This window comes from Podarcis muralis, chromosome 2 (assembly GCF_964188315.1).
Source record: "Podarcis muralis chromosome 2, rPodMur119.hap1.1, whole genome shotgun sequence".
Classification (NCBI taxonomy): Eukaryota; Metazoa; Chordata; class Lepidosauria; order Squamata; family Lacertidae; genus Podarcis; species Podarcis muralis.
In genome coordinates, this window is record NC_135656.1 from 114,982,639 (window position 1) to 115,008,342 (window position 25,704).

The 25,704-nt window shown below is 46.1% G+C and overlaps 3 protein-coding genes and 2 long non-coding RNA genes across 5 annotated transcripts in view; 3 read left to right on the plus strand and 2 right to left on the minus strand.

Moving 5' to 3' along the window:
• LOC114592386 (uncharacterized) overlaps positions 1-12,008 on the plus strand; it is an 85,722-nt gene extending 73,714 nt beyond the window's left edge. The window contains exon 6 of the mRNA XM_077923001.1: positions 10,819-12,008. Coding sequence (XP_077779127.1) covers positions 10,819-11,867 — 1,049 coding nt within the window. The 3' untranslated portion in view covers positions 11,868-12,008. The remainder of the gene's footprint in view (positions 1-10,818) is intronic.
• Positions 1-25,704, minus strand: part of LOC114592429 (tripartite motif-containing protein 10-like) — a 647,260-nt gene that overhangs the window by 520,734 nt on the left and 100,822 nt on the right. The window lies entirely within an intron of this gene.
• Positions 1-25,704, minus strand: part of LOC144326614 (uncharacterized) — a 94,232-nt gene that overhangs the window by 40,030 nt on the left and 28,498 nt on the right. The gene's annotated exons all lie outside the window — the stretch shown is intronic.
• LOC144326612 (uncharacterized) lies at positions 5,009-5,778 on the plus strand. The gene is made up of 2 exons (XR_013391629.1): positions 5,009-5,097; positions 5,572-5,778. It is a non-coding gene; the product is annotated as an uncharacterized LOC144326612 (long non-coding RNA).
• Positions 17,894-24,727, plus strand: LOC114592365 (uncharacterized). Its single transcript, XM_077921495.1, has 3 exons — positions 17,894-18,501; positions 20,758-20,944; positions 23,077-24,727. The coding sequence occupies exons 1-3, from the start codon at positions 18,040-18,042 to the stop codon at positions 24,627-24,629; spliced, it is 2,202 nt and encodes a 733-aa protein (XP_077777621.1). The 5' UTR covers positions 17,894-18,039; the 3' UTR covers positions 24,630-24,727.

Below are 25,704 nucleotides of genomic sequence, written 5' to 3' on the forward strand. Positions count from 1 at the left end.
TGTTTTTAATAAAAAAAAACCCTTCAAAATGTGACAAATGTTTGTGGGGCCTCCACCTGTTGCTGCTGCTGCTGAGGGGGCCCTGGATCTCACCCCCAAATGTCTGCCATGATGGTAGCAGGATGGGAGAAGTCAAGTGCCCAGAATCAAAAAGGAAAAGTATTTTCTGCATCTTTCTTGAATGAAATGGGTATGTCTGGAACCTCAGACAAAGCTCATGTTGACAGCATAGAAGCTGTTGTTCAGTAACCAAGTAATGTCATATTTATCACTGCTCATGAAAAGTCTACCCATCAGAGAAACAAGACGATATTTCATACAATATAAATGACCGGCAGAATCCGAGACCAGGGAGAAGAGTCGGTGGAAGAAGATTGGAAGAAATTTAAAGATTACTTACAGAAATATTGTAAAATTAATGAATGTTAAAATGATGTTGGATGAAACTTATGTGGTTTGTAGCTATAACGCTATAAGGAGTATGAAAAAAACGGGGTATTAACAGTCAAAAGTTAATGTTACACATTATTTCAAGATTAAAGATTAGGATAAACAAAGAGGGGAAGGATTTGCTGAACTAACAAATTGAACTGGAATACAAAAAGGGAAGTGTGAGGACGTCCGGGAAATAAGCAAATGAAAGAAAGTGATGGAAAGATGGAATTGTTCTCTATCTATTTTTTTTTTGTTTTTTTTTTTGTTTTTTCTTTTTTCATTTTGCAAAATTCTAATAAATATCTGTTAAAAAAAAGAAAAGATATTTCATACAATATAATGATGTCCTAAATAAACAATCGGATATATTTGCCTTCTGGAGGGTGGGGAAAGGATGCGGATGGAATCTGTATTATATCTGAAGGAGAGAAGGCGGAAGGGGGGGGAGCTCAGTGCACCCAGAAGACACCAGTTGTTGGTTATAGTTGCATCTATACAAAGTGCATAGCCTTTGCCCCTCCATAAAGAAATGGGGAGGAGACAAGAGCTGGAATAGCTGACCAGAAGGAAATGTAACCTGGGAACTTCATGTTGCTCCTCAGCTCCCTGACCCCAAGAAAAGACTCCTCCAGGAAGGCAGGTGAGCATCACAGCTAAACCCCACATTATGCTCTCCAGAAGCTAATCGCTCAGAACAGGGCTATTTTCATTCAGTTCTTTGTGTTTGTGTGTGGTTGGTGGTGGTTTTACCTTCCCTTCTTTCCTTGCAATCATGACAAAAATGAAACCTCCACGGCAATGCTTTTAGCCCCAGAAGAGGAGCTCCCCTTGGTGTCAAGGAAGGGGTCCAAGGGAGCATCTAGAGCCTACCATCCTTTTGTCCCTGGCCCATTCCCCTCCTCTCTCTGCCATCCCAGGGCCACTCTTGACTCCCCAGCAGGAGACTAGGTCTGTCTGTGATGATGAGATGTCCTGGGCGGTGGATGGACCACTTCCTGTTTCCTGCAGCTCCTGCTTCATGACTTTCCTGCAGGAGTCATGAAGCAGGTGAAGGCTGAGCACACCTAAGGGTGACCCCGGGGGAGGGGGGAATACTGCTTAACCTTTCCCCATCTGCTCCTTCTCTGGATCAAAATCCCCGCACCAGAAGGAGCAGTGTGAGGGCGCAATCAATGTTATGCAGCTGAGTTGAAAGGCATTGCTTCATGACCCGAAGAGCCCCTTTTCAAAAAACAAGCATTCAGAGAATTTAAACTACACACACACACACGTTTAGAACAGATAATTACCCCCCCCCCCAAAGAGGCAGTCTGGTGCCCCATTGTGTAGGGGTCACTGTAACACGCTCAACATGGGGCTGCCTTTGAAAAGTGCTCAGAAAGTTCAACTGGCTCAAAGAGCTGCAGACACATTGCTGACCAGGGCTGGCTCTAGGCAGCATAGGACTCCCTTATTAGTGAGAACTGTGGTTCTCAAGGAAGAGGCAGCCCAGGAATACAAGGTAGGAATTCACCTTGACACTTGCTAAGAAAATCCTTTCATAGCTTTTTGTGAGGGTGTGGCTGCTAATCTTTAACCTGGGATGAGCACTAAGAATTGGGCCTCATCCCTCTGTTATTTAAAATAAAATAAAATGCTTGTTCTGCTTCTAAAGAAACCCTTTAGAATGCATTTTTCTTCTTTTTTCATATTAAAAAATCACTATTTTTAACAGCTGTGCAAACGTGCTCCTGTACAATGCAATGTCAGAATAACAAAAGAATGAAATATCTTATGAGAGCCTTGTTTTTTAAATATACAGCTAAAAAAACAAAAAGCTCCTACAACACTTACGAGATACAAATCTAATAGCAGGGCCCCCAGGCACTACAAGGCAACCTGATATTCAGGCCCCCCCCCCATCCCAACTCTGAGCTTTTGGTTTCTCTTTAGACACTCATTTGTGGTCACCTGGAGCATTTGAGAAAAAGAGAGAGAACATTGTGGCATATGAAGCAAACATAGAAGAAGAAAGAGTGGAACCTTTTAGGCAAGAGGTTCCACTCTGACAAAAGCATCAGAGGAGGCTGGTATCTTTCCTAATAACTCATCGCTGGAAACAGAAGCTGTAGAGCTCTAACAGAAGGAAGCTTAAACTTGAGAAGTCAATGGGTGCTTGTTGGAGATGGCTAGGAGAAGCAGCAGCAGTTGCAAATAAGTTCTGCAATGATGAAGAAGCTTAGGATCTCCCTCTGGGACCAGAGAGAGGACAGTTCACAGGATTACATAAAGAACTGAACATTGTTTGCAATCTGCTACATTATCATGTACATCTTATTGTAAGACTGTTTAAGACTGTTGTGCAGTAAAGGTTCCAAAAAATTATTCTTGTGATGGAGAGAACTCATTTCCCACACAAGGTCCAGATCAGGAATTCCATGGAACAACTTGAACAACAAGTACCTGAAGAACCAAACCACGATGTAGCCATGCTCTTTCCATCCTTTTCCAAAATTGCAACAATCTGTTCCCCCAAATGGTTCTCCCTTCACTGCAGTCATCTGAAGGCACCAGCTATGCCCTGTTGGCCCCGATCCTTCTCCATATGAAGGCTCCCTCCTCTGCTGAATGGAGGCAGGAGACCAGAGGCAGCAAAGGAAAAAGCAGGGAAAGACAGACCCTCCAAGTGTCACTATCTTCCAGGGATGTCCCTGATTTACAGAAGCTGTCGTCAGTTTCTGACTTGATGCCAGAGGGTATGGGGCTATCCAACCCCCAAGCTGTCTGAATATAATCCTGTATAGGAAACTTTAAGAATGTTTTCTTATGTTTTTATATATGTTGGTAGCTGCCTGGAGTGGCTGGGGCAACCTAATAAGATGTGTGGGGTATAAATAGTAAAATTATCATTATGGAACAGGACACCCCTATTTTCATCAGAGAGATGTTGGAGGGTATGGAAAGATAACAGAGCCCAGCCCTGGCATCTGTTGCTGGAGCTAAGTGATCACATGACCTAGGCCAGCAGAGCTGGGAACTGGACTGCCTCCTCCAGCTGCTAGGCATTCAGGCAGCTGGGTGGCATCATCCCAGCTTCATGAAATGGTATTTCAGGAAGATTTCCTGTAGAGGATTTGGAAACCAGGGACGGCATACTGATCGCAAGGAGACTTATTTGTGCAACATACTGAAGAGATTATAAAATGCCAGGTACATTCCAATGTTCTAATAAATGTTGAGAGACAGCTTTCCAAACAAAACCCACTTATTACAGAATTATTATTATTATTATTATTATTATTATTATTATTATTATTTATACCCCGCCCTCCCCAGCCAAGGCTGGGCTCAGGGCGGCTAACAAGCAATAATAAAAACAAGTTGAATGATTACAACTTAAAAACAAAATTAAAATACATTAGAATATTGAAACATTAAAATATTAAAATGTAGCCTCATCGCAGGAAGAGAAAGGAAAAGAAAAAAGAAAGAGAGGGAGGGAGGGAATCAATTTGGCTCCAAGCCAAAGGCCAGGCGGAACAACTCTGTCTTACAGGCCCTGCGGAAAGAAAGCAGATCCTGCAGGGCCCTGGTCTCATGAGGCAGAGCGTTCCACCAGGCCGGAGCCAGAGCTGAAAAGGCCCTGGGCTCTGGTTGAGGCTAATCTAACTTCCTTAGGGCCCAGGACCACTAGGGTGTTGCTATTTATGGACCTTGAGGCTCTCTGTGGGGCATACCGGGAGAGGCGGTCCCGTAGGTACGAGGGTCCTAGGCCGTGAAGGGCTTTAAAGGTCAAAAGCAGCACCTTAAATCTGACCCTGTACTCCACCAGGAGCCAGTGCAGCTGGAAAAGCACTGGGTGAATATGCTCCCATGGCAAAGACCCCATGAGGAGCCTCGCTGCGGCATTCTGCACCCGCTGGAGTTTCTGGGACAGCTTCAAGGGAAGCCCTGCGTAGAGCGAATTACAGTAGTCATGCCTGGAGGTGACCGTCGCATGGATCACTGTGGCCAGGTCGGGGTGGGAAAGGTAAGGGACCAACTGCTTGATGACAACGAAAGGGTATAGAAAGGGGAAGTTTTTGGGTTTCTCTAAAAACCATCGGACTATTGTGTACACAATTTCAAGGTAACATTACACTTTATTTCCGCTTTTTCTTACATGGGACTCGAACTCAAAACCTTGAGATAAAACACCTCACGCTCTACTGACTGAGTTAAGACAATAACACAACTCAGTGATTTGTGTACACGGGGACACAGATGGCGGCGTGTGAACATCCCTAGAGAAGGGTGCAAAAACCTTGTTCCCTGCTGCTCCAGAGCTAGGAATGGACCAGATCTCATCGGGCTAATCGATTTGCCCCGACAGCTAAGAGCAGAACCTCCAGGATCAGAAGCAGCGGGCTGCAAATTCGAGGGCAGGGGAAGCAGCAGGGCGGTCTCGCAGCCCTCGCCTTGCAAGGGGGCGCATCCAGCCTCGCAGCCTCCCAGGGCCCAACCCACAGCCAGCGAGCTCCGATGCTCAGAGAGGCAGGAAACGGGGCCAGCCAGGGGGACTCGAGAGCGGCTGCACTTTCCTGTCCCCCGCCGAGGAGAGCGGAGGAGCAGCGGCCCGTGGCCTGGCGAGTTTCCCCGGAGAGGAGCCGGATTCCGGTGCAGGGACGGAGCGAGGAGTCCGAGGTGCAGAGCACGTGGGCCTGGCAGGATCAGGCCCCGAGTGGAGCCAGAGGCTGCAGGGCGCCCCCCAACCGGGCAGGAAGGGGAAGGGGCGCAGCTGAGGGGCAGGGCATCTGCAGGAGGGCACAGGGGCAAACATCTCTGGCTCAGGCTGGCACGGACCCTGCCGGAGACCCTGGGGAGCTGCTCCCTTCAGTCCTGAGCTTAAGGGGCAGAATGAGGGGTCCAAGGCAGCTGCTGCTTCGCGATGGACAATGCATATAGTCGCTCACGGATCAGCGGCGTAGCTGGGGCTTTTGCCTCTCCCTGTCCTCAGCAGGGAGCCCCGTCCTCTTTCACGGTCCTCCCCACGGCGGAGAGGGAAGGGGAGGCAGGGGGGGAGAAGGAAGAGCAGTGCAGCAGGGAGGTGTCCCTCTCACTCTGCAGCCCCCTGACACCCTTTGCAGGCCACTACTCCTGCCCCCCTTCCTCTGCCAGTGTCATTGATAAACCTACCGTCCTCATTTGTGAATTGGTCTGATCGCCTTCTAAAGCTCTCTTTGCCGCCACCATCACCGCATCTTCTGGCAATGATGTCCATCAGATTAATTTAGCAACGAAATGGCTTCTTTTGTCTTCCTCACATCAAGGTACACTCTGCCTACACATGGAGGTTCTGTTGTTCTGTCAAGGCTAATAAAACATCTAATAGATCTATTTCCCGGAGAACGCATCTGATCTTTTCCCAAGCTATCAAAGTTAGTGACCTCTTGTGTCTGCGTGTAAATCAGTGAGAGAGGCTTAAACCTGTTTCATTAAAGGTTTTATTTCCACCTTAGTAAGGCAGCAGAGTTTTGAGATGAAGGCTGAGGGTTGAAGTGGGTGACAGTTTTGAGAATGGAGAGGAAAGGAGGATTCTTAAGAAGTGTGGCATATGGAAATGAATTAATGATAATAAATACGTTGAAGACAGTATTGTAAAAGACTGAGGAATGCAAATTTGAAATTAGCTATTCATGTTCAGATTATTACTCATTTCATTTATATACTGCTTCATATTCTTAAGGGAAAAATTCTCAAAGCAATTAAAGGGAAATCTCGTTGCAGGTTGTGTCTGCAAAATGCAGCTCGCAGGATTTCTTGGGTGAAGCCATGTACTTTAAGTGTTAGGTGGGCCTGTCGCAGCCTTAATCATATACAAAGATCTGTTGCTGCCTTTCCAACATGCTAGAAGTTGCAGCCTGGATCAGCATTCCCTGTCCACTGAACATGCTCAGTCCTCTCACTGGGTTGTTTTTGGATTTCCCTCCCACTGCCTTGGTCCCCTCCCCCCCCCAAAAAATATTATTTGTAATTCCATAAACCGTTTCCCCCAGTCTTTGGATAACTTCCCCTTGTCTCTGGGTGGAGTCATTTGGGTGACATAAAGATTGTCATTCACATCCTGAACATTAGAAATAGAAAGAGTAATAATATATTTCAAAAACTGGCTAATGGTTAAAAAATGTGCTTTTGTTTTTATTCTTGGGTTTTATTTTACTTTGTGTTTATTTCTTTTCCAGCGGGGTGGCAAAAAAATGGAAGAGCAGGGACCCAGGAGACCCATTCAAAGGGAGAGACTGGAGTGCAAAGGAAAGAAACCTCCTGCCGGCCAAGTTGGGACCATCAGGGATCTTCTGCCTCGGGCAGATTTATGTCAGATTAAGCAGGAGCCAGAGGAGGGGCAGCCGCAGCAGCACTGGGAGGCCCAGAAGCAGGATTTCCTGAAGACGATGCAGCCCCCTCGTTCAAAGTGGGAAACCCCACAGGCTCCCAGTCCTCCCCACTCCGGGGATGGTGTCCTCTCCTTCAGGGGAGTTGCAGATGCCAGTCAGTGGCCCAGTGGAAGAGCAGGGGGGACAGACCAGACCCTGCTCCCAGACACTGAGGGGCTTCTGGGAAAGGTAAGTGCCCTCCTCTCACCTGGGTTTCCAGGACCTGGATGTCACAGGTCCACTGCCTCTCGACATGGAGGTTCTGTTTAGCTATGGTGGTGAATATTCCTCCTCCCTGCACTTTCTCTCTAATCCACTTTAAAAAGGCTTGCTAGACCAAACTTTCTAAATGGGTAGCTGTACAAATTTACCAGCTGTGGTCCTGCACTGGCAGCAAGGCTAACAAACAGGGGAGCTGGGAACGTGCTGGTCCCGTATCTCCCTGCATCTGCCTCCTGACCTAATTGTCCCAGCTTACCTCATGATTGGGCCGGCCCTGAGGGTGAACTGTGATGAAACCAGGCACTCTCTTATGAGGCATAACTAACAAACTTTCCATTTTGCCCAAACCAAGAAACTACGGCTGCCAGCTTTGGAATAAGCTGGGATATTAAGCTAACTTCAAACTGTGCTTGGTCAAAACAGGAAGCTCTGGCTGATCAGTGGCTTCTTGGTTTGACTGTTCCCACTGTAAAAATAGTAAAAATAGGAAGCCCTGTTGCGTTCAAAGGGGCTGTTTGGACAGAGTCTCTGATCAGCATGCCTAGCAGGACAGGCTTAAAAAGGTAAAGGGACCCCTGACCATTAGGTCCAGTCATCACCGACTCTGGGGTTGAGGCGCTGATCTTGCTTTATTGGCCGAGGGAGCCGGCGTACACCTTCCGGGTCATGTGGCCAGCATGACTAAGCCGCTTCTTGCGAACCAGAGCAGCGCACAGAAACGCCGTTTACCTTCCCGCTGGAGCGGTACCTATTTATCTACTTGCACTTTGACGTGCTATCGAACTGCTAGGTTGACAGGAGCAGGGACTGAGCAACGGGAGCTCACCCCCTTGCGGGGATTCGAACCGCCAACCTTCTTATCAGCAAGTCCTAGGCTCTGTGGTTTAACCCACAGCGCCACCCGCGTCGTAGGACAGGCTTAGGAAGCAATTATTATTATTATTATTATTATTATTATTTGCATCCTGCCTATCTGACTGGGTTGCCTCAGCCCATCTGGGTAGCTTCCAACAAAATAAAAACTATCAACAATTTCCTTGTAAAAGGCTGCCTTTGGAAGTCTTCCATTTTGTAGAAATGGCCTTCAGTTTTAAAAAATTGCCCTCTTTAAGGAATCACGTGGTGTAAATATGTATGTTGTCCACTAGGTCCAAACGCAGACAGACTCACACATGGTAGGAGCAAGCAATGCTCTAAAGTGCTTATCTTGCGAACATCTAAGTTGTTTACTCCTGACCAAAGCTCCTGTTTTCCAAAAGGACAGGAGGGGGAGCAGAGGAGGAAAGGGATGGGTTTGAAGGCTCTTTCCATCAGCCGCCTCTCTCCCCTGAGGAACAAGAGCAAAGGGTGTTTGCAGGGCAGGAGGACAGAGGAGGAGGCAGCGAGGGCAGAGGGAGCAGTGGGCGGATCCCCGCCTCTCCCAGGGGGTCCAGATGCAAGCAAGGGGCTTCCTTCTTCTCCATGCAAGGGCCACCCATGTATTCAGAGCAGTCCTTTGCAGATTAACTCTTAAGTTCCAAGGGATCTCCTCTCAGGCCACTAATGTGCATACCATGCCAGCCTTAGGAAGGGAGGTGGGATAGGCAGGTGAAAGGAATTGCCAAAGGTGTTTGAAAATGGGAGGGCGCTATTGGGAAGGGGGTCCCCAATTGGGGCTTCTCCAGGGGCAGCAGGATGTCTTGGGCAGGAGAATCCCTGCAGGGGCTCTCAGACTCCCTTGGCTTCTTCTTCTTCCCTCCCTCCCAGGAAGCTGCAACTTGCTCTGGATTCTGTGCTCCTCAAGAAGCTGAACCTGCAAGCCTGGCCAGGATGGAAGGAGGAAGATGGACGGTTGACCTGGTCAGGCTGTCTCCCGCATCCCTCCCCACAACCTCTGAGCATTCCCTCCCAGGACCCTTGGAGAAATCTGGTGAGTTCCAGGGGAGAGGAGATGGGGAGAGGGATAGATGGATGGTGGAGGGAGAAAAAGGAAAAGATGGAGAGGAGACAAATGGAAGGAAGTTTCTGACAGGAAGAAGGAAGGGGTGAGGCCTTCTCAGAAGCAGCTCTTTTTTTCTTGAATCCTTTTCCTAAAGTAGCGGGGAAAGATTTTCTTCCTCCAGGCTTTGAAATCTTAGCTGTTATTTCCACGGTGGGAATAATTGATGATAATGATGTTGCACAACAATCCTGAAAAACGGATGAAGGGGAATGGATATGCTTCCCATAATTATTTATGATTAATGTATTTAAATTGTTTCTATTACTCTTATTTTTTATAGACAGGGTCAGAATGATACATTCTACCAGCATCAAAACACAATAAATGCATGCACCTCCCCAGTTTGGTGGGCTTAAGGGACAAAGGACCCGTTATCATGATACAGAATTCCTGTGACTGGAGGCTCTACACTTAGGATTGGGCATATAAAGTCCAACAGTGTCTGGTATTATAAGCAAATTGTGTAAATCTTAGAGACTGGGGTTGTTTGTGAGAGTGAGTGAGTGGGATAATAATTTTTAGCGCCCCTTTGTAATGGCTTGGTTCTCCTGCACAGACGCGAGACAACTCCAGTAGTAATTATGTCAGGTTTATTGCTCAAACTCATAAATCACTGTGGAGCTCAGTCCTCGGCCTGTTCATCCCAGCTTGCAGTTGCCGAGTCCTCCAGCAAAGAAGCCCCCACTTTTGCTTTCTTTTCCCCTCTTCTCGCAGATTCTCTTGAGCCTACGATTTTTTGGACAGGCTATTTCGGGGTCTCTGTGTCAGACCTCAAACTGGAGATAACAGTCTGTGCCCCCCCCCGGCACCCCCTCTTCCTGCTCTTTGTTCTTTGCTCCTGCTGCAGCTTGGCTGCTCCTCCCCTGCTTCACATTCCAACTGAATCCCATCTCTTGCATCCTCAGGCTCTGTCATCGGAGGCACGAGAGGCTTGAGATTCACGGAGCTGACACCCTGTAATTTTGTCCGTCCCTAAGCTTCCATGGAGATACTGTGGTACAACCTTGGTGCAAATTTCAAAATAAGTACACAAAGCCAACAAAGAGACTCAGAGGTTTATAGTGGCACCAGCTTTCCTGGTCAAGAGTCCACTTTGTCACACTGCAGCCCACAAAAGCTTAGGCCATAATACATTTATCAGCCTTTAAGGGCTGCAAAAGATGAATAAACAGAAGCGTAGTTCATCTATGGAATCCATCCTACAGGAGACAGTGATGGCCAGCAACTTGGATATCTTGAAGAAAAGGATAAGACTGATGTCCCTGCTCTGCCCTCGCAGTCTAGGCAATAATCCTTCTTAATACTAGTTTCTGGAAAGCACATTAAGGCAGAGAAGACTCTTGTGCTCCAGTCCTGCTTGCCGGTTTCCCACAGGCATCTGGTTGGCCTCTGTGAGAAGAGGATGCTGGACTAGGTGGGCCTTTGCCTGATCCAGCAGGCTCTTCTTAGGTTCCAATATATTGCAATATTTCATCTGTTCAGTTCCCTTTTTGTCTTTCTTGAAAGTCTAACAGGTTTTTTTTCCCCTCCCAGACTCCCAAACAGGTGAGGAAGATGAAAGTCAGAATTCTATGGAGCCACCTGTCAATTCATTGGGAAGAACAAAGAAACTGCGGATACAAGAACAAACTCAAAAAGGAGAGAAACTATTTGAATGTATGAAGTGTGGAACGAGCTTTAGTCATAGTCAAGCACTTAGAATACACCAACGTACTCACACAGGGGAGAAACCATTTGAATGTATTGAATGTGAAAAGAGCTTCAGTACCACTGGGAAACTTATAATACACCAACAAACTCACACAGGGGGAAAACCATTTAAATGCATAGAATGTAGAAAGAGCTTCAGTGATAGTGGATCACTTAGAATACACCAACGAACTCACACAGGGGAGAAACCATTTAAATGTATTGAATGTGGAAAGAGCTACAGTCAAAGTGGAGGCCTTAGAATACACCAACGAACTCATACGGGGGAAAAACCATTTAAATGTATGGAATGTGGAAAGAGCTTCATTTATAGTGGATCACTTAGAATACACCAACGAACTCACACAGGGGAGAAACCATTTAAATGTGTGGATTGTGGAAAGAGCTTCAGTGAAAGTGGAAAACTTAGAATACATCAACGAACTCACACAGGGGAGAAACCATTTGAATGTGTGGATTGTGGAAAGAGCTTCAGTCGAAGTGGGACACTTAGAATACACCAACGAACTCACACAGGGGAGAAACCATATAAATGTATGGAATGTGGAAAGAGCTACAGTCGAAGTGGAGAACTTAGAATACATCAACGAACTCACACAGGGGAGAAACCATTTGAATGTGTGGATTGTGGAAAGAGCTTCAGTCGAAGTGGAGAACTTAGAATACACCAACGAATTCACACAGGGGAGAAACCATTTAAATGTATGGAATGTGGAAAGAGCTACGGTCGAAGTGGAGAACTTAGAGTACACCAACGAATTCACACAGGGGAGAAACCATTTAAATGTATGGAATGTGGAAAGAGCTTCAGTCGAAGTGGAGAACTTAGAGTACACCAACAAACTCACACAGGGGAAAAACCATTTAAATGTATGGAATGTGGAAAGAGCTTCAGTGATAGTGGATCACTTAGAATACACCAACGAATTCACACAGGGGAGAAACCATTTAAATGTATTGAATGTGGAAAGAGCTACAGTCGAAGTGGAGAACTTAGAGTACACCAACGAACTCACACAGGGGAAAAACCATTTAAATGTATGGAATGTGGAAAGAGGTTCAGTGAAAGTGGAACACTTAGAAGACATCAACGAACTCACACAGGGGGAAAACCACAGATACATTAATAAACTGCATAGGTGTTTTTTACCTTTCCTTCTATGCTTCCTTGCAATACTGACAAAATCAAACCATGTCAATGCTTTCAGCCCCAGAAGAGGACCCTTGGTGTCAAAAGAAAGCAGTCTGGTGCCACATTTCGCAGCTGTTACTTTAACACACTCTACCTGGGGCTGCAACATCAACAACTTTTTCCAGGGAGCCTTCTCTTCTCCTGAGGTGGCCAAAATATTGAAACCTCAGCTTCAGCATGTTTCCTTCCAGTGAGCACTCAGGGCTGATCTCCTTAAGAATGGAGAGGTTTGATCTTCTTGCAGTCCATGGGACTCTCAAGAGTCTCCTCCAGAACCATAATTCAAAAGCATCAATTCTTCGGCGATCAGCCTTCTTTATCGTCCCGCTCTCACTTGCATACCCCACTACTGGGAAAACCATAGCTTTAACTTTACGGACCTTTGTTGGCAAGGTGATGTCTCTGCTTTTTAAGATGCTGTCTAGGTTTGTCATTGCTTTTCTCCCAAGAAGCAGGCGCTTTTTAATTTCGTGACTGCTGTCACCATCTGCAGTGATCATGGAGCCCAAGAAAGTAAAATCTCTCACTGCCTCCATTTCTTCCCCTTCTATTTGCCAGGAGGTGATGGGACCAGTGGCCATGATCTTTGGTTTTTTGATGTTGAGCTTCAGACCATATTTTGCGGTCTCCTCTTTCACCCTCATTAAGAGGTTAATTCCTCCTCGCTTTCTGCCATCAAGGTTGTGTCATCTGCATATCTGAGGTTGTTGATATTTCTTCTGGCAATCTTAATTCTGGCTTGGGATTAATCCACTCCAGCCTTTCGCATGTTGAATTCCGCATATAAGTTAAATAAGCGGGGAGCAATATACAGCCTTGTTTTACTCTTTCCCAATTTTGAACCAATCAGTTGTTCCATATCTAGTTCTAACTGTAGCTTCTTGTCCCACATATAGATTTCTTATGTTAAGGAAATTAGGGGGCACATCTTTAAAGTTATTAAATGTTACAGATATTATGCCTGAATGTATCCTTTCAACTTGACAGCTCAGGGAAGTTACCGTATTTTTTGCTTTATAAGACTCACTTTTTCCCTCCTAAAAAGTAAGGGGAAATGTGTGTGGGTCTTATGGAGTGAATGCAGGCTGCACAGCTCTCACAGAAGCCAGAACAGCAAGAGGGATTGCTACTTTCACTGCGCAGCGATCCCTCTTGCTGTTCTGGCTTCTGAGATTCAGAATACTTTTTTTCTTGTTTTCCTCCTCCAAAAACTAGGTGCGTCTTGTGGTCTGGTGCATCTTATAGAGCGAAAAATACGGTACCTAGCTTTAAAAATAATATAAAATCAACTCCTTTGCCAGTTTCCTCCATTCCAAAGCTATTTTCCCCTTGAAAAAGGACTCCAGGAAGTGTCCAGGGGTGACAATTGCTGAGCTGGGCCAAGGAAAGCCTAATCCCATCACCAAACTTGCCAAGGGGCCAGACATGCAAAGGAAGTTCTATTGTACTTTGGGTGATGGGCCTTCAGAGGTGTTTGCCTATGCTAATCTTATACCTGAGTCTTGCCCTGACATGGGCATGCTTATGCTAATCTTGTACCAAGGACTTGTCTGGACATGTTTGCCAAGGTTAGACTAGTGTAACCCCTGTCTACCCCTCCGCTATTGCGACATGTCAGTGATGTAACAATCATATAGCAATGATGCTCTACGAACTGTACTCTGGGATATGGTGGGAAAGTTTTAAAAGTCTTTGTCACCCCATGCTTGGGGTCCAAAATTCCTCTTTGAACCTGTTGCGCAATAAACTTTGGTCTACAGCTATTTGCTCCAGTTGGTGACTGGACTCCTTCCTTTATTCTGCAAGGGACCTGCGGGCTCTTCCCAACGAGCTGGTTTGACTGAACAGCCTCACACCTAGATTTTTCCATAACACTCGGGAGACAGATGAGGTGATCAGGCACTCCCATTTCTTTAAGAACTTGCCATAGTTTGCTGTAGTCGACACAGTCAAAGGCTTTTATGTAGTCAGTGAAACAGAAGTAGATGTTTTTATGGAACTCCCTAGCTTTCTCCATAATCCAGCATGTTTGCAATTTGGTCTCTGGTTCCTCTGCCCCTTCGAAATCCAGCTTGAACTTCTGGGAGTTCTCAGTCCACATACTGCTTAAGCCTGCCTTGTAGAATTTTAAGCATAACCTTGCTAGCGTGTGAAATGAGCGCAATTGTGCGGTAGTTGGAACATTCTTTGGCACTGCCCTTCTTTGGGATTGGGATGTAGACTGACCTTCTCCAGTCCTCTGGCCACTGCTGAGTTTTCCAGAGTTGCTGGCATATTGAGTGTAGCACCTTAACAGCATCATCTTTTAAAATTTTGGTTCTCAAGGAAGAGGCAGCCCAGGAATACAAGGCAGGAATTTACCTTGAATCTTGCTATCAAAATCATTTCATAGCTTTTTGTGAGGGTTTTGTGGCTGCTAATCTTAAAGCCAGGATGAGCACTCAGAATTGGGCATCATATCCTATGTTATTAAAAATAAAATACTTGTTCTGCTTCTAAAGAAACCCTTTAGAATGCATTCTTATTCTTTTTTCATAAAAAAATTCAAACAGCTGTGCAAAGGTGCTCCTGTGCAATGCAATGTCAGAATAACAAAATAATGAAACATCTAACAAGAGCCTTCTTTTTTAAATATACAGCTAAAAAACCTTAAAACTCCTACAACACTTACCAAATAGAAATCTAATAGCTGGCCCCCCAGGCACTAGGAGGCAACCTGATGTTCAAGGCTTCACCCCACCCCCAAACTCTGAGCTTTTGGTTTCTCTTTAGACACTCATCTGTGGTCGCCTGGAGCATTTGAGGGGAAAGAGAGAGAACATTGGGGCATACGAAGCAAACATAGAAAAAGAAAGTGACAACCTGCTTGTAAGTGTCATTGTTACTTGGAAGGGAACAAGTGTTATAAGTTTAATGTATATATAATGCTGTGCTTGAATGCATTGCAATAAAAATACTATAAAGGGAAGTTTCTCTTAGACTTAGGCAAGAGGTTCCACTCTGACAGAAGCATCAGAGGAGGCTGGATCTTTCCTCATAACTCATCGCTGGAGGCATAAGCTGCAGAGCTCTCACGGAAGGAAGCTTAAACTTGAGAAGCCAGTGTGTTCTTGCTGGAGATGGTTGGAGAAGCAGAAGCAGCAGTTGCAAATAAGTCATGCAATGTTGAAGAAGCTTAGGATCTCCCTCTGGGACCAGGGATAGGAAAGCTGACTGAATTACATAAAGGACTGAACATTGTTTGCAATGTGCTACCTTATCATGCTTATCTTATTGTTAGACTGTTTAAGACTGTTCTGCGGTAAAGCTTCAAAACTTATTTTTGTGATGGAGAGAATTCATTTCCACACAAGGTCCAGATCAGGAGTTCCACGGAACAACTTTAACAGCAAGTACTTGAAGGGTACTTCAACAAGTACTTCAACAAGTACTTGAAGGGACGCGGGTGGTGCTGGTTGTTAAACCACAGAGCCTACGGCTTGCCGATCAGAAGGTCGGTGGTCTGAATCCCCGCGACGGGGTGAGCTCCCGTTGCTCGGTCCCTGCTCCTGCCAACCTAGCAGTTCGAAAGAACATCAAAGTGCAAGTAGGTAAACGGCGTTTCTGTGCGCTGCTCTGGTTCACCAGAAGTAGCTTAGTCATGCTGGCCACATGACCCGGAAGCTGTACGCCTGCTCCCTCGGCCAGTAAAGCGAGATGAGCGCCACAACCCCAGAGTTGTCTACAACTGGGTCTAATGGTCAGGGGTCCCTTTACCTTTACTTGAAGGACCAAACCAAGAATTACAACAATCTCTTCCTCAAACTGGTTCAGCCTCCACCACCTTTACTGCAGTCAACTGAAGGCAACCAACTATGCCCTGGGGCCCCCGATCTTTCTCACTGCCAATGAAAACTAATAATAATAATATAATAATAATTTATTATTTATACCCCGCCCATCTGGCTGAAAAGGAAGAGAAGCTACCCATGTCACACTGACACAAACATCTTGCATATGAACTTTGTAAAATAATGAAAGTGTACTACCCCTCCCCCCGCTTGCTCTCCCCACCTCTCAATTCCCCAACCTTACACTGTATACAACATTAAAGTCTGTCTGTCTGTGAATTTTTATGATATCCAAACAGAGTAGCTTATAGTTCGGAAGCCAACACCCTCCCTTCAGATGTGAAGGAAATAAGCAGCTATCCTATCCTAAAAGACATCTGAAGGCAGCCCTGTTTAGGGAAGTTTTTGATATTTAATGCTGTACTGTTTTTAACTCTTGATTGGGATCCGCCCAGAGTGGCTGGGGAAACTCAGCCAGATGGGTGGGGTATAAATAATAAATTATGATGATGATAATGTAATGATCTTCCTCTGTTTCACTTCAGATAATTCAGCGGGGCCTCTTCTCAGTTCATTCTCTTCTGGATCAGTGCCTTAATCCTTTGTAGATTCTGTATATCACAGAATAGTCATTGAGGTGTCCCCAAATGTTGTTGTCAAGTTCCCATCAGCTTCAGCCAGCAGGGCAGACAGTCAAGGATGATAGAAACTCTAATCTGGACCTCACCACCTGGACTCTGCTGCCCTATATCCTTCCCATTGAAACAAATGTGAGAATAAATTTTGGACGCTATAGATTTATCCTGGTCTGGTGCATGCAATGTCTTTTGTTTTGCAGCTGTGTGATTTGTGCTCATATTGTATTGTGGTGGCCATTGGCTATAAACAATAAAATGTATAGATACAGTAGATTGAAATGCAAAAATAAGTAATAAAATATATAAAACGATTTTATTTTTTTGGTCCTCACTCCCAAATGGTGTGTGTGTTTTGGGTTATATTGTGCTTTTGGTTATATTGGGGGTGGCGTGGGGAGTGGAGAAGTATTAAAGCCAAAATCGCTCCCCTCCTCTGCTAAATTGATGCAGGAGACCAGAGGCAGTGAATGAAAAAGCAGGGAAAGAGAAACCCTCCAAGTGCTGTAACATTATTCCATTTCCTGTGCCGCTGCCAAGGGATCGAAGGAGACAAGAAACACCAGGGTGTGGTTCCACAGAGAAAAGGATTTATTTGAGATCTGCGCAGAGGCAACCAGGGCTCCCCCCTGCCTGCCTTCCCGGGAGAGCGGAGAAACGCAGCGCGTTTCTCCGCTGTCCCGGACGGCTTTTGAAGGCAGGCGGGGGGAGCATAGACTTTCGCCCCCCGCCCGCCTTCAGAAGAGGTCCTGGACCTCTTCTGAAGGCCGGCGGGGGGCGAAAGTCTTTGCTCCCCCCTGCCTGCCTTCCCGGGAGAGCGGAGAAATGCAGCGTGTTTCTCCGCTGTCCCCGACGGCTTTTGAAGGCAGGCGGAGGGAGCATAGACTTTCGCCTCCCGCCCGCCTTCAGAAGAGGTCCTTCCCTCCCGCCCGCCTTCAGAAGAGGTCTGCCTTCAGAAGAGGTCCCGGGAGAGCGGAGAAACGCAGCGTGTTTCTCCGCTGTCCCAGACGGCTTTTGAAGGCAGGCGGGGGGAGCATAGACTTTCGCCCCCCGCCCGCCTTCAGAAGAGGTCCTGGACCTCTTCTGAAGGCTGGCGGGGGGCAAAAGTCTTTGTCCCCCTTGCCTGCCTTCCCGGGGGCTTTTAAATCGCCCTGGGACAGCGGAGAAGTCCCCCGCTGTCCCGGGGCTTTTTAAAATGCTGGTGGGCGGCAGCGGAGGCTTCGCTCCCGCCCGCCAGCATTTTAAGATCGCCCCGGACAGCGGAGAAGTCCCCCGCTGTCCCGGGGTTTTTTAAAATGCTGGGGGTGGGAAGAAAAGCCCTTGTCCCCCCCCCCAGCCTTCAGAAGAGGTCGGGGGACAGACTGTCCCCGGACCTGGTCTGAAGTCGGTTTCCATAGGAACGCATTAATTGATTTTCAATGCATTCCTATGGAAAACCGTGCTTCGCAAGACGACAAAACTCGCAAGACGACAAAACTTGCGCAACGAATTAATTTCGTCTTGCGAGGCACCACTGTACTTCCATAAACCTTGATGTTTCCCCCAGTCTTTGGATAACTTCCCCTCCTCCCTGGGTGGAGCCGTTTGGGTGACATAATGATTGTCATTCATAGCCTGAACATTAGAAATAGAAAGAGTAATAATGTATTTCAAAAACTGGCAAATGGTTAAAAATTGTGCTTTTGTTTTTATTCTTGAGTTTTATTTTACTTTGTGTTTATTTCTTTTCCAGGAGGGTGATGTAAAAATTGAAGAGCAGGGACCCAGGGAGAGGGAGAGACTGGAGTGCAAAGGAAAGAAACCTCCTGCCGGCCAAGTTGGGACCATCAGGGATCTTCTGCCTCGGGCAGATTTATGTCAGATTAAGCAGGAGCAAGAGGAGGGGCAGCCGCAGCAGCACTGGGAGGCCCAGAAGCAGGATTTCCTGAAGACGATGCAGCCCCCTCGTTCAGGGTGGGAAACCCCACAGGCTCCCTGTCCTCCCCAATCCGGGGATGGTGTCCTCTCCTTCAGGGGAGCTGCAGATGCCAGTCGGTGGCCCAGTGGGAGAGCAGGGGGGACAGACCAGACCCTGCTCCCAGACACTGAGGGGCTTCTGGGAATGGTAAGTGCCCTCCTCTCACCTGGGTTTCCAGGACCTGGAGGTCACAGGTCCAGTGCCTCTCGACATGGAGGTTCTGTTTAGCTATGGTGGTGAATATTCCTCCTCCCTGCACTTCCACTCTAATCCACTTTAAAAAGGCTTGCTAGACCAAACTTTCTTACACATGGGAGGTTTGCGATCATATCTCCTGATGTTGTTATTTTAATAAAGCAACCACAGGGGACTCTGAATTTCATCAGAGCAGAAGCTATGTCAGAAGAGGGGTCCTTCCACCCCCCCCCTTTTTCCTCCTTTAAATTTCCTGCATTTCCCCACTGGGGTAGAAATCTTGGCACGTCTTGCAGCCTCAGCACTACCATGTGCAGTTCAAATAGAATAAATAAGACTGGCCTACCTTGCAAGGTTGTTGCAAGATTTATAAAGATAATGGCCAGGTTCAGATGACTGAATCACAGCCTGAAAAGCTGGGTTAAAAATAGGAACAGTTTTTAATGCATTGCTGCAGCAAAGTTATGCTAAAACCTAAGTTGACCCAAGTTTAAAACTAAAAACTCTAGCCCCCACCACCACAGTCTCCTGAACCCCACAACCAGAATGCATCACTCCAGGAAGGACACCCACCCAACCTTTAGTGAGAGAGGGGAAAAGAGAAGGACTCCGCATGGGTAGTTGCACAAATTTACCAGCTGTGGTCCTGCACTGGCAGCGAGGCTAACAAACGGGAGCTGGGAACGTGCTGGTCCCATATCTTCCTGCATCTGCCTCCTGACCTAATTGTCCCAGTTACCTCATGATTGGGCCGGCCCTGAGGGTGAACTGTGATGAAACCAGGCAGTCTCTTATGAGCCATAACTAACAAACTTTCCATTTTGCCCAAACCAGGAAACTACAGCTGCCAGCTTTGGAATAAACTGGGATATTAAGCTAACTTCAAACTGTGCTTGGTGAAAACAGGAAACTCTGGCTGATCAGTGGCTTTGTGGTTTGACTGATTCCACTGATAGTAGTAAAAATAGGAAGTCCTGTTGCATTCGAAGGGGACAGCATGCGTAGCATGCCTAGCAGGACAGGCTTAAAAAGGTAAAGGGACCCCTGATCATTAGGTCTAGTCGTGACCGACTCTGGGGTTGTGGCACTCATCTCGCTTTACTGGCCGAGGGTGCCGGCGTACCCCTTCCAGGTCATGTGGCCAGCATGACTAAGCCGCTTCTTGCAAAGCAGAGCAGCGCACGGAAACGCCGTTTACCTTCACGCCTATTTATCTACTTGCACTTTGACGTGCTTTCGAACTGCTAGGTTGGCAGGAGCAGGGACCGAGCAATGGGAGCTCACCCCGTCGCGGGGATTTGAACTGCCAGCCTTCTGATCGGCAAGTCCTAGGCTCTGTGGTTTAACTCACAGCGCCACTCGTGTCCCAGGACAGGTTTGGGAATCTATTATTATTATTATTATTATTATTATTATTATTATTATTACTACTACTACTTGCATCCTCCCTATCTGACTGGGTTGCCTCAGCCCATCTAGGTAGCTTCCAAAAAAATAAAAACCATCAAAAATTTCCTTGTAAAAGGCTGCCTTGGAAGTCTTCCATTTTGTAGAAATGGCCTTCGGTTTTAAAGAATTGCCCTCTTTAAGTAATCACGTGGTGTAAACATGTATGTCGTCCTCTACGTCCAAACACACACAGACACACACATAGTAGGAGCAAGCAGTGCTCCAAAGTGCTTATCTTGCAAACTTGCCATCTAAGTTGTTTACTCCTGACCAAAGCTCCTGTTTCCCAAAAGGACAGGAGAGGGAGCAGAGGAGGAAACGGATGGGTTTGAAGGCTCTTTCCCTCAGCCGCCTCTCTCCCCTGAGGAACAAGAGCAAAGGGTGTTTGCAGGGCAGGAGGGCAGAGGGAGCAGTGGGTGGATCCACCGCCTCTCCCAGGGGGTTCAGATGCAAGCAAGGGGCTTCCTTCTTCTCCATGCAAGGGCCACCCATGTATTCAGAGCAGTCCTTTGCAGATTAACTCTTAAGTTCCAAGGGATCTCCTCTCAGGCCACTAATGTGCATACCATGCCAGCCTTAGGAAGGGAGATGGGACAAGCAGGTGAAAGGAATTGCCAAAGGTGTTTGAAAATGCGTGGGGGCTCTTGGGAAGGGGGTGCCCAGTTGGGGCTTCTTCAGGGGCAGCGGAATGTCTTGGGCAGGAGAATCCCTGCAGGGGCTCTCAGACTCCCTTGGCTTCTTCTTCTTCCCCCCTCCCAGGAAGCTGCAACTTGCTCTGGATTCTGTGCTCCTCAGGAAGCTGAACCTGCAAACCTAGCTGAGACTGAACCTGCAAGCCTGGCCAGGATGGAAGGAGGAAGATGGACGGTTGACCTGGTCAGGCTGTCTCCCGCATCCCTCCCCACAACCTCTGAGCATTCCCTCCCAGGACCGTTGGAGAAATCTGGTGAGTTCCAGGGGAGAGGAGATGGGGACAGGGATAGATGGATGGTGGAGGGAGAAAGAGGAAAAGATGGAGAGGAGACAAATGGAAGGAAGTTCCTGACATTAAGAAGGAAAGAGTGAGGCCTTCTCCAAAGCAGCTCTTTGTTTCTTGAATCCTTTTCCTAAAGTAGTGGGGGCAGATTTTCTTCCGCCAGGCTTTGAAATCTTAGGTGTTATTTCCACGGTGGGAATAATTGATAATAATGATGTTGCACACCAATCCTGAAAAATCGGTGAAGGGGGATGGAAATGCTTCCCATAATTAGTTATAATTAATGTATTTAAATTGTTTCTGTTACTTTTATTTGTTGTAGACAGGGTCAGAGAGATACATTCCATCAGCATCAAAATACAATAAATGTAAGCACCTCCCCAGTTTGGTGGGCTTAGGGGACAAAGGACCCATTATCATGATACACAATTCCTGTGGCTGGAGGCTCTACACTTGGGATTGGACATATGAAGACCAACAGTGGCCAGTATTATTTACTCGGTTACTAATGATCGCCATAGAAGAAGAAGAAGCAAATTGTGCAAACTTGCCAATCTTACAGACTGGGATTGTGTGTTAGAGTGAGTGGGATAATAATTTATACCACCCTGTAATTTTGTCCGTCCCTAAGCTTACATGGAGATACTATGGTACAGCCTTGGTACAAATTTCAAAATAAGTACACAAAGCCAACAAAGAGAATCAGAAGTTTATAGTGGCACCACGTATCCTGCTCAAAATTCCACTTTGTCAGACTGCAGCCCACAGAAGCTTAGGCAATAATACATTTAACAGCCTTTAAGGGCTGCAAAAGATGAATAAACAGAAGCGTAGTTCATTTATGGAATCTATCTTACAGGAGACAGTGACGGCCAGCAACTTGCATAGCTTGAAAAAAAGGATAAGACTGACGTCTCTGCTCTGCCCTCGCGGTCCTAGACAATAACGCTTCTTAATACAGTGGTGCCTCGCAAGACGAAATTAATTCGTTCCGCAAGTTTTGTCGTCTTGCGAGTTTTTCGTCTTGCGAAGCACGGTTTCCCATAGGAATACATTGAAAATCAATCAATGCGTTCCTAAGGAGACTGTCAGGGACAGAGGGGAAGCGCCGCGCGCCTTCCCCTCTGTCCCCGGACCTGTTTTAAAGCAATGGGCAGCGGGGAGAAGATTGCTTCTCCCCGTTGCCTGCCCCGCAATCTCCGGGGACAGCGGGTAAGACGCCAGCATTTTAAAAAACCTCGGGACAGCGGGGGACTTCTCCACTGTCCGGGGTGATTTTAAAATGCTGGCGGGCGGCAGCGAGCATTTTAAAATCGCCCCGGACAGCGGAGAAGTCCTCCGCTGTCCCGGGGTTTTTAAAAAACCTCTCCGTCCCCCCCCCCCCCGCCAGGCTTCGGGGGAGGTCCGAGGACAGTGGGGAAGACGCGCTGCGCTTCCCCGCTGTCCCGGAGATTTCCCTATGGGCTTTCGTCTTGCGAAGGAAGCCCATAGGGAAATTCGTTTTGCGAAGCGTCTCCAAAACGGAAAACCCTTTCGTCTAGCGGGTTTTCCGTCTTGCGAGGCGTTCGTCTTGCGGGGCACCACTGTACTAGTTTCTGGAAAGCACAGGAAGGCAGAGAAGACTCTTGTGCTCCAATCCTGCTTGCTGGTTTCCCACAGGCATCTGGTTGGCCTCTGTGAGAAGAGGATGCTGGACTAGGTGGGCCTTTGCCTGATCCAGCAGGCTCTTCTTAGGTTCCATTATATTGCAATATTTTTACAGTTACATGTAGCACTTAAGTTTTACTTATTTCACAATGGAAACACTGTTACTTGAGCCTGAGATCATTTCTTCACTTCAGAAAGAAAAAATAGATGTGTCTAATAAGCCAGTTCCACCATAGATATGTATTATAAAACGATGGTGCTTTATTAAGTGTCAATGGAGTGATCATGTGTTGCTCCTGCCATTATCTCATCTGCTTTTCAAAAAATATGGAACCTAGAGAGGACAGTGGAGAATGAGGATGTTACAATGAGAGATGGTGCAGATTGGGATTGACAGGTGTTCAGTTCCCTTTTTGTCTTTCTTGAAAGTCTAACAGGATTCTCTTTCCTCCCAGACTCCCAAACAGGTGAGGAAGATGAAAGTCAGAATTCTATGGAGCCACCTGTGAATTCATTGGGAAGAACAAAGAAACAGTTTAAATGTATGGAATGTGGGATATGCTTTTATCACAGTGGAAGTCTGAGGATACATCAACAAACTCACAAAGGAGAGAAACTATATGAATGTATGAAGTGTGGAATGAACTTTAGTCATAGTCAAGCACTTAGAATACATCAACGAACTCACACAAGGAAGAAACCATTTGAATGTATGGAATGTGGAAAGAGCTACAGTCGAAGTGGGGCACTTAGAAGACATGAACGAACTCACACGGGGGAGAAACCATTTAAATGCATGGATTGTGGAAAGAGCTTCAGTCGAAGTGATAGACTTAGAAAACATCAACGAATTCACACGGAGAAACCATTTAAATGTATTGAATGTAGAAAGAGCTTCAGTAAAGAAGAAGCACTTAGAATACACCAACGAACTCACACGGGGGAGAAACCATTTGAATGTAGGGAGTGCGATAAGAGCTTCAGTCGAAGTAGGGCACTTAGATTACATCAACAGACTCACACCGGGGAGAAACCATTTGAATGTGTGGATTGTGGAAAAAGCTTCAGTCAAAGCGGATATCTTAGAATACATCAACGAACTCACACGGGGGAGAAACTATTTAAATGTATGGAGTGCAGTAAGAGCTTCAGTCAAAGTGGATATCTTAGAATACATCAACGAACTCATATGGGGGAGAAACCATTTGAATTCACACGGAGAAACCATTTAAATGTATTGAATGTAGAAAGAGCTTCAGTAAAGAAGAAGCACTTAGAATACACCAACGAACTCACACGGGGGAGAAACCATTTGAATGTAGGGAGTGCGATAAGAGCTTCAGTCGAAGTAGGGCACTTAGATTACATCAACAGACTCACACCGGGGAGAAACCATTTGAATGTGTGGATTGTGGAAAAAGCTTCAGTCAAAGCGGATATCTTAGAATACATCAACAAACTCATACAGGGGAGAAACCATTTGAATGTATTGAATGTGGAAAAAGCTTCAGTCAAAGCGGATATCTTAGAATACATCAACGAACTCACACGGGGGAGAAACTATTTAAATGTATGGAGTGCAGTAAGAGCTTCAGTCAAAGTGGATATCTTAGAATACATCAACGAACTCATATGGGGGAGAAACCATTTGAATGTACTGAATGTGGAAAGAGCTTCAGTGAAAGTGGACCTCTTAGAAGACACCAACGAACTCACACGGGGGAGAAACCATTTAAATGTATTGAATGTGGAAAGAGCTTCAGTCGTAGTGGAACACTTAGAACAGTGTTTCCCAAGCTTGTGCCTCCAGCTGTTTTTGGCCTACAATTCCCATCATCCCTTGCCACTGGTCTTGCTAGTCAGGGATGATGGGAGTTGTAGGCCAAAAACATCTGGAGGCACAAGGTTGGGAAACACTGACTTAGAAGACATCAACAGATACATACAGATAAACCATTTAAATGTATTGAATGTAGAAAGAGCTTCAGTCAATATGGACACCTTATAATACATCAGCGAACTCACACAGAGGAAAAACCATTTGAATGTATTGAATGTGGAAAGTGTTTCAGTCAAAACGGAACACTTAGAATACATCAGCGAACTCACACGGGGAGAAACCCTTTAAATGTATTGAATGTGGAAAAAGCTTCAGTGAAAGTGGGAAACTTAGAATACATCAACGAACTCACACAGGGGAGAAACCATTTGAATGTATTGAATGTGGAAAAAGCTTCAGTAGGAATGGAACACTTAGAATACATCAACGAACTCACACAGGGGAGAAACCCTTTAAATGTATTGAATGTGGAAAAAGCTTCAGTGAAAGTGGGAAACTTAGAATACATCAACGAACTCACACAGGGGAGAAACCATTTGAATGTGTGGATTGTGAAAAGAGCTTCAGTCGAAGCGGATATATTAGAATACATCAACGAAGTCACACAGGGGAGAAGCCATTTAAATGTATGGAGTGTGGAATGATCTTCAGTAAAAATGGACGCCTTAGAAGACATCAGCTAACTCATACACAATGAAAACTACAGGTGTATTGACTGTGGAAAGGGTTTCAGAGGGAGTGGAGACCTTAATATTCATTAGTAAATTCACATGGGGAAAATGATATAAATGTATAGAGTTTTCAACTCAGGGTTCACTACTTACATCAAGAAACTCATAAAGGGGGAAATCAGTTGTAAATGCATGGAATGATGTTTTAGTGTTTGTACTTAAATTTGTATACACATATATATGTATTAAAGTAATGAAGGTCACATATACTAAAAGTAAGTTGCAACTTTTTGCTAGATAAACAGGGAGAGAGTGTGAATCTGGAATGCTCAAGGTGTGTGTTGAGTTTTTAGGTCTGCCTTTCACTGCCCAAATGATGGGTTGCCCTTGTCTTGTAGATCAGCATTTCAGGCGCTCATTACTTGAACTTTGCATAATCTATTGAAGAGCTTTTTACTGATAGCATTTTCCAGGTGAATGAAAAGGTCTCTGTGTTAAATGTTCATTTGGGATTGCTTTTAAAACTCATCTCCTTTTTTCTGTGCTCTTGTGTACCTGCTTGGAGCTGTTTT

What these genes read in the sequence shown, in the direction of transcription:
- LOC114592365 (XM_077921495.1), top strand. Translation starts at nt 18,040, where the DNA reads ATGTATTTCAAAAACTGGCAAATGGTTAAAAATTGTGCTTTTGTTTTT. An exon ending in CTGAGGGGCTTCTGGGAATG is followed by an intron (nt 18,502 to 20,757) that starts GTAAGTGCCCTC and finishes CCCCCCTCCCAG; the next exon opens with GAAGCTGCAACTTGCTCTGG. An exon ending in AGGACCGTTGGAGAAATCTG is followed by an intron (nt 20,945 to 23,076) that starts GTGAGTTCCAGG and finishes CTTTCCTCCCAG; the next exon opens with ACTCCCAAACAGGTGAGGAA.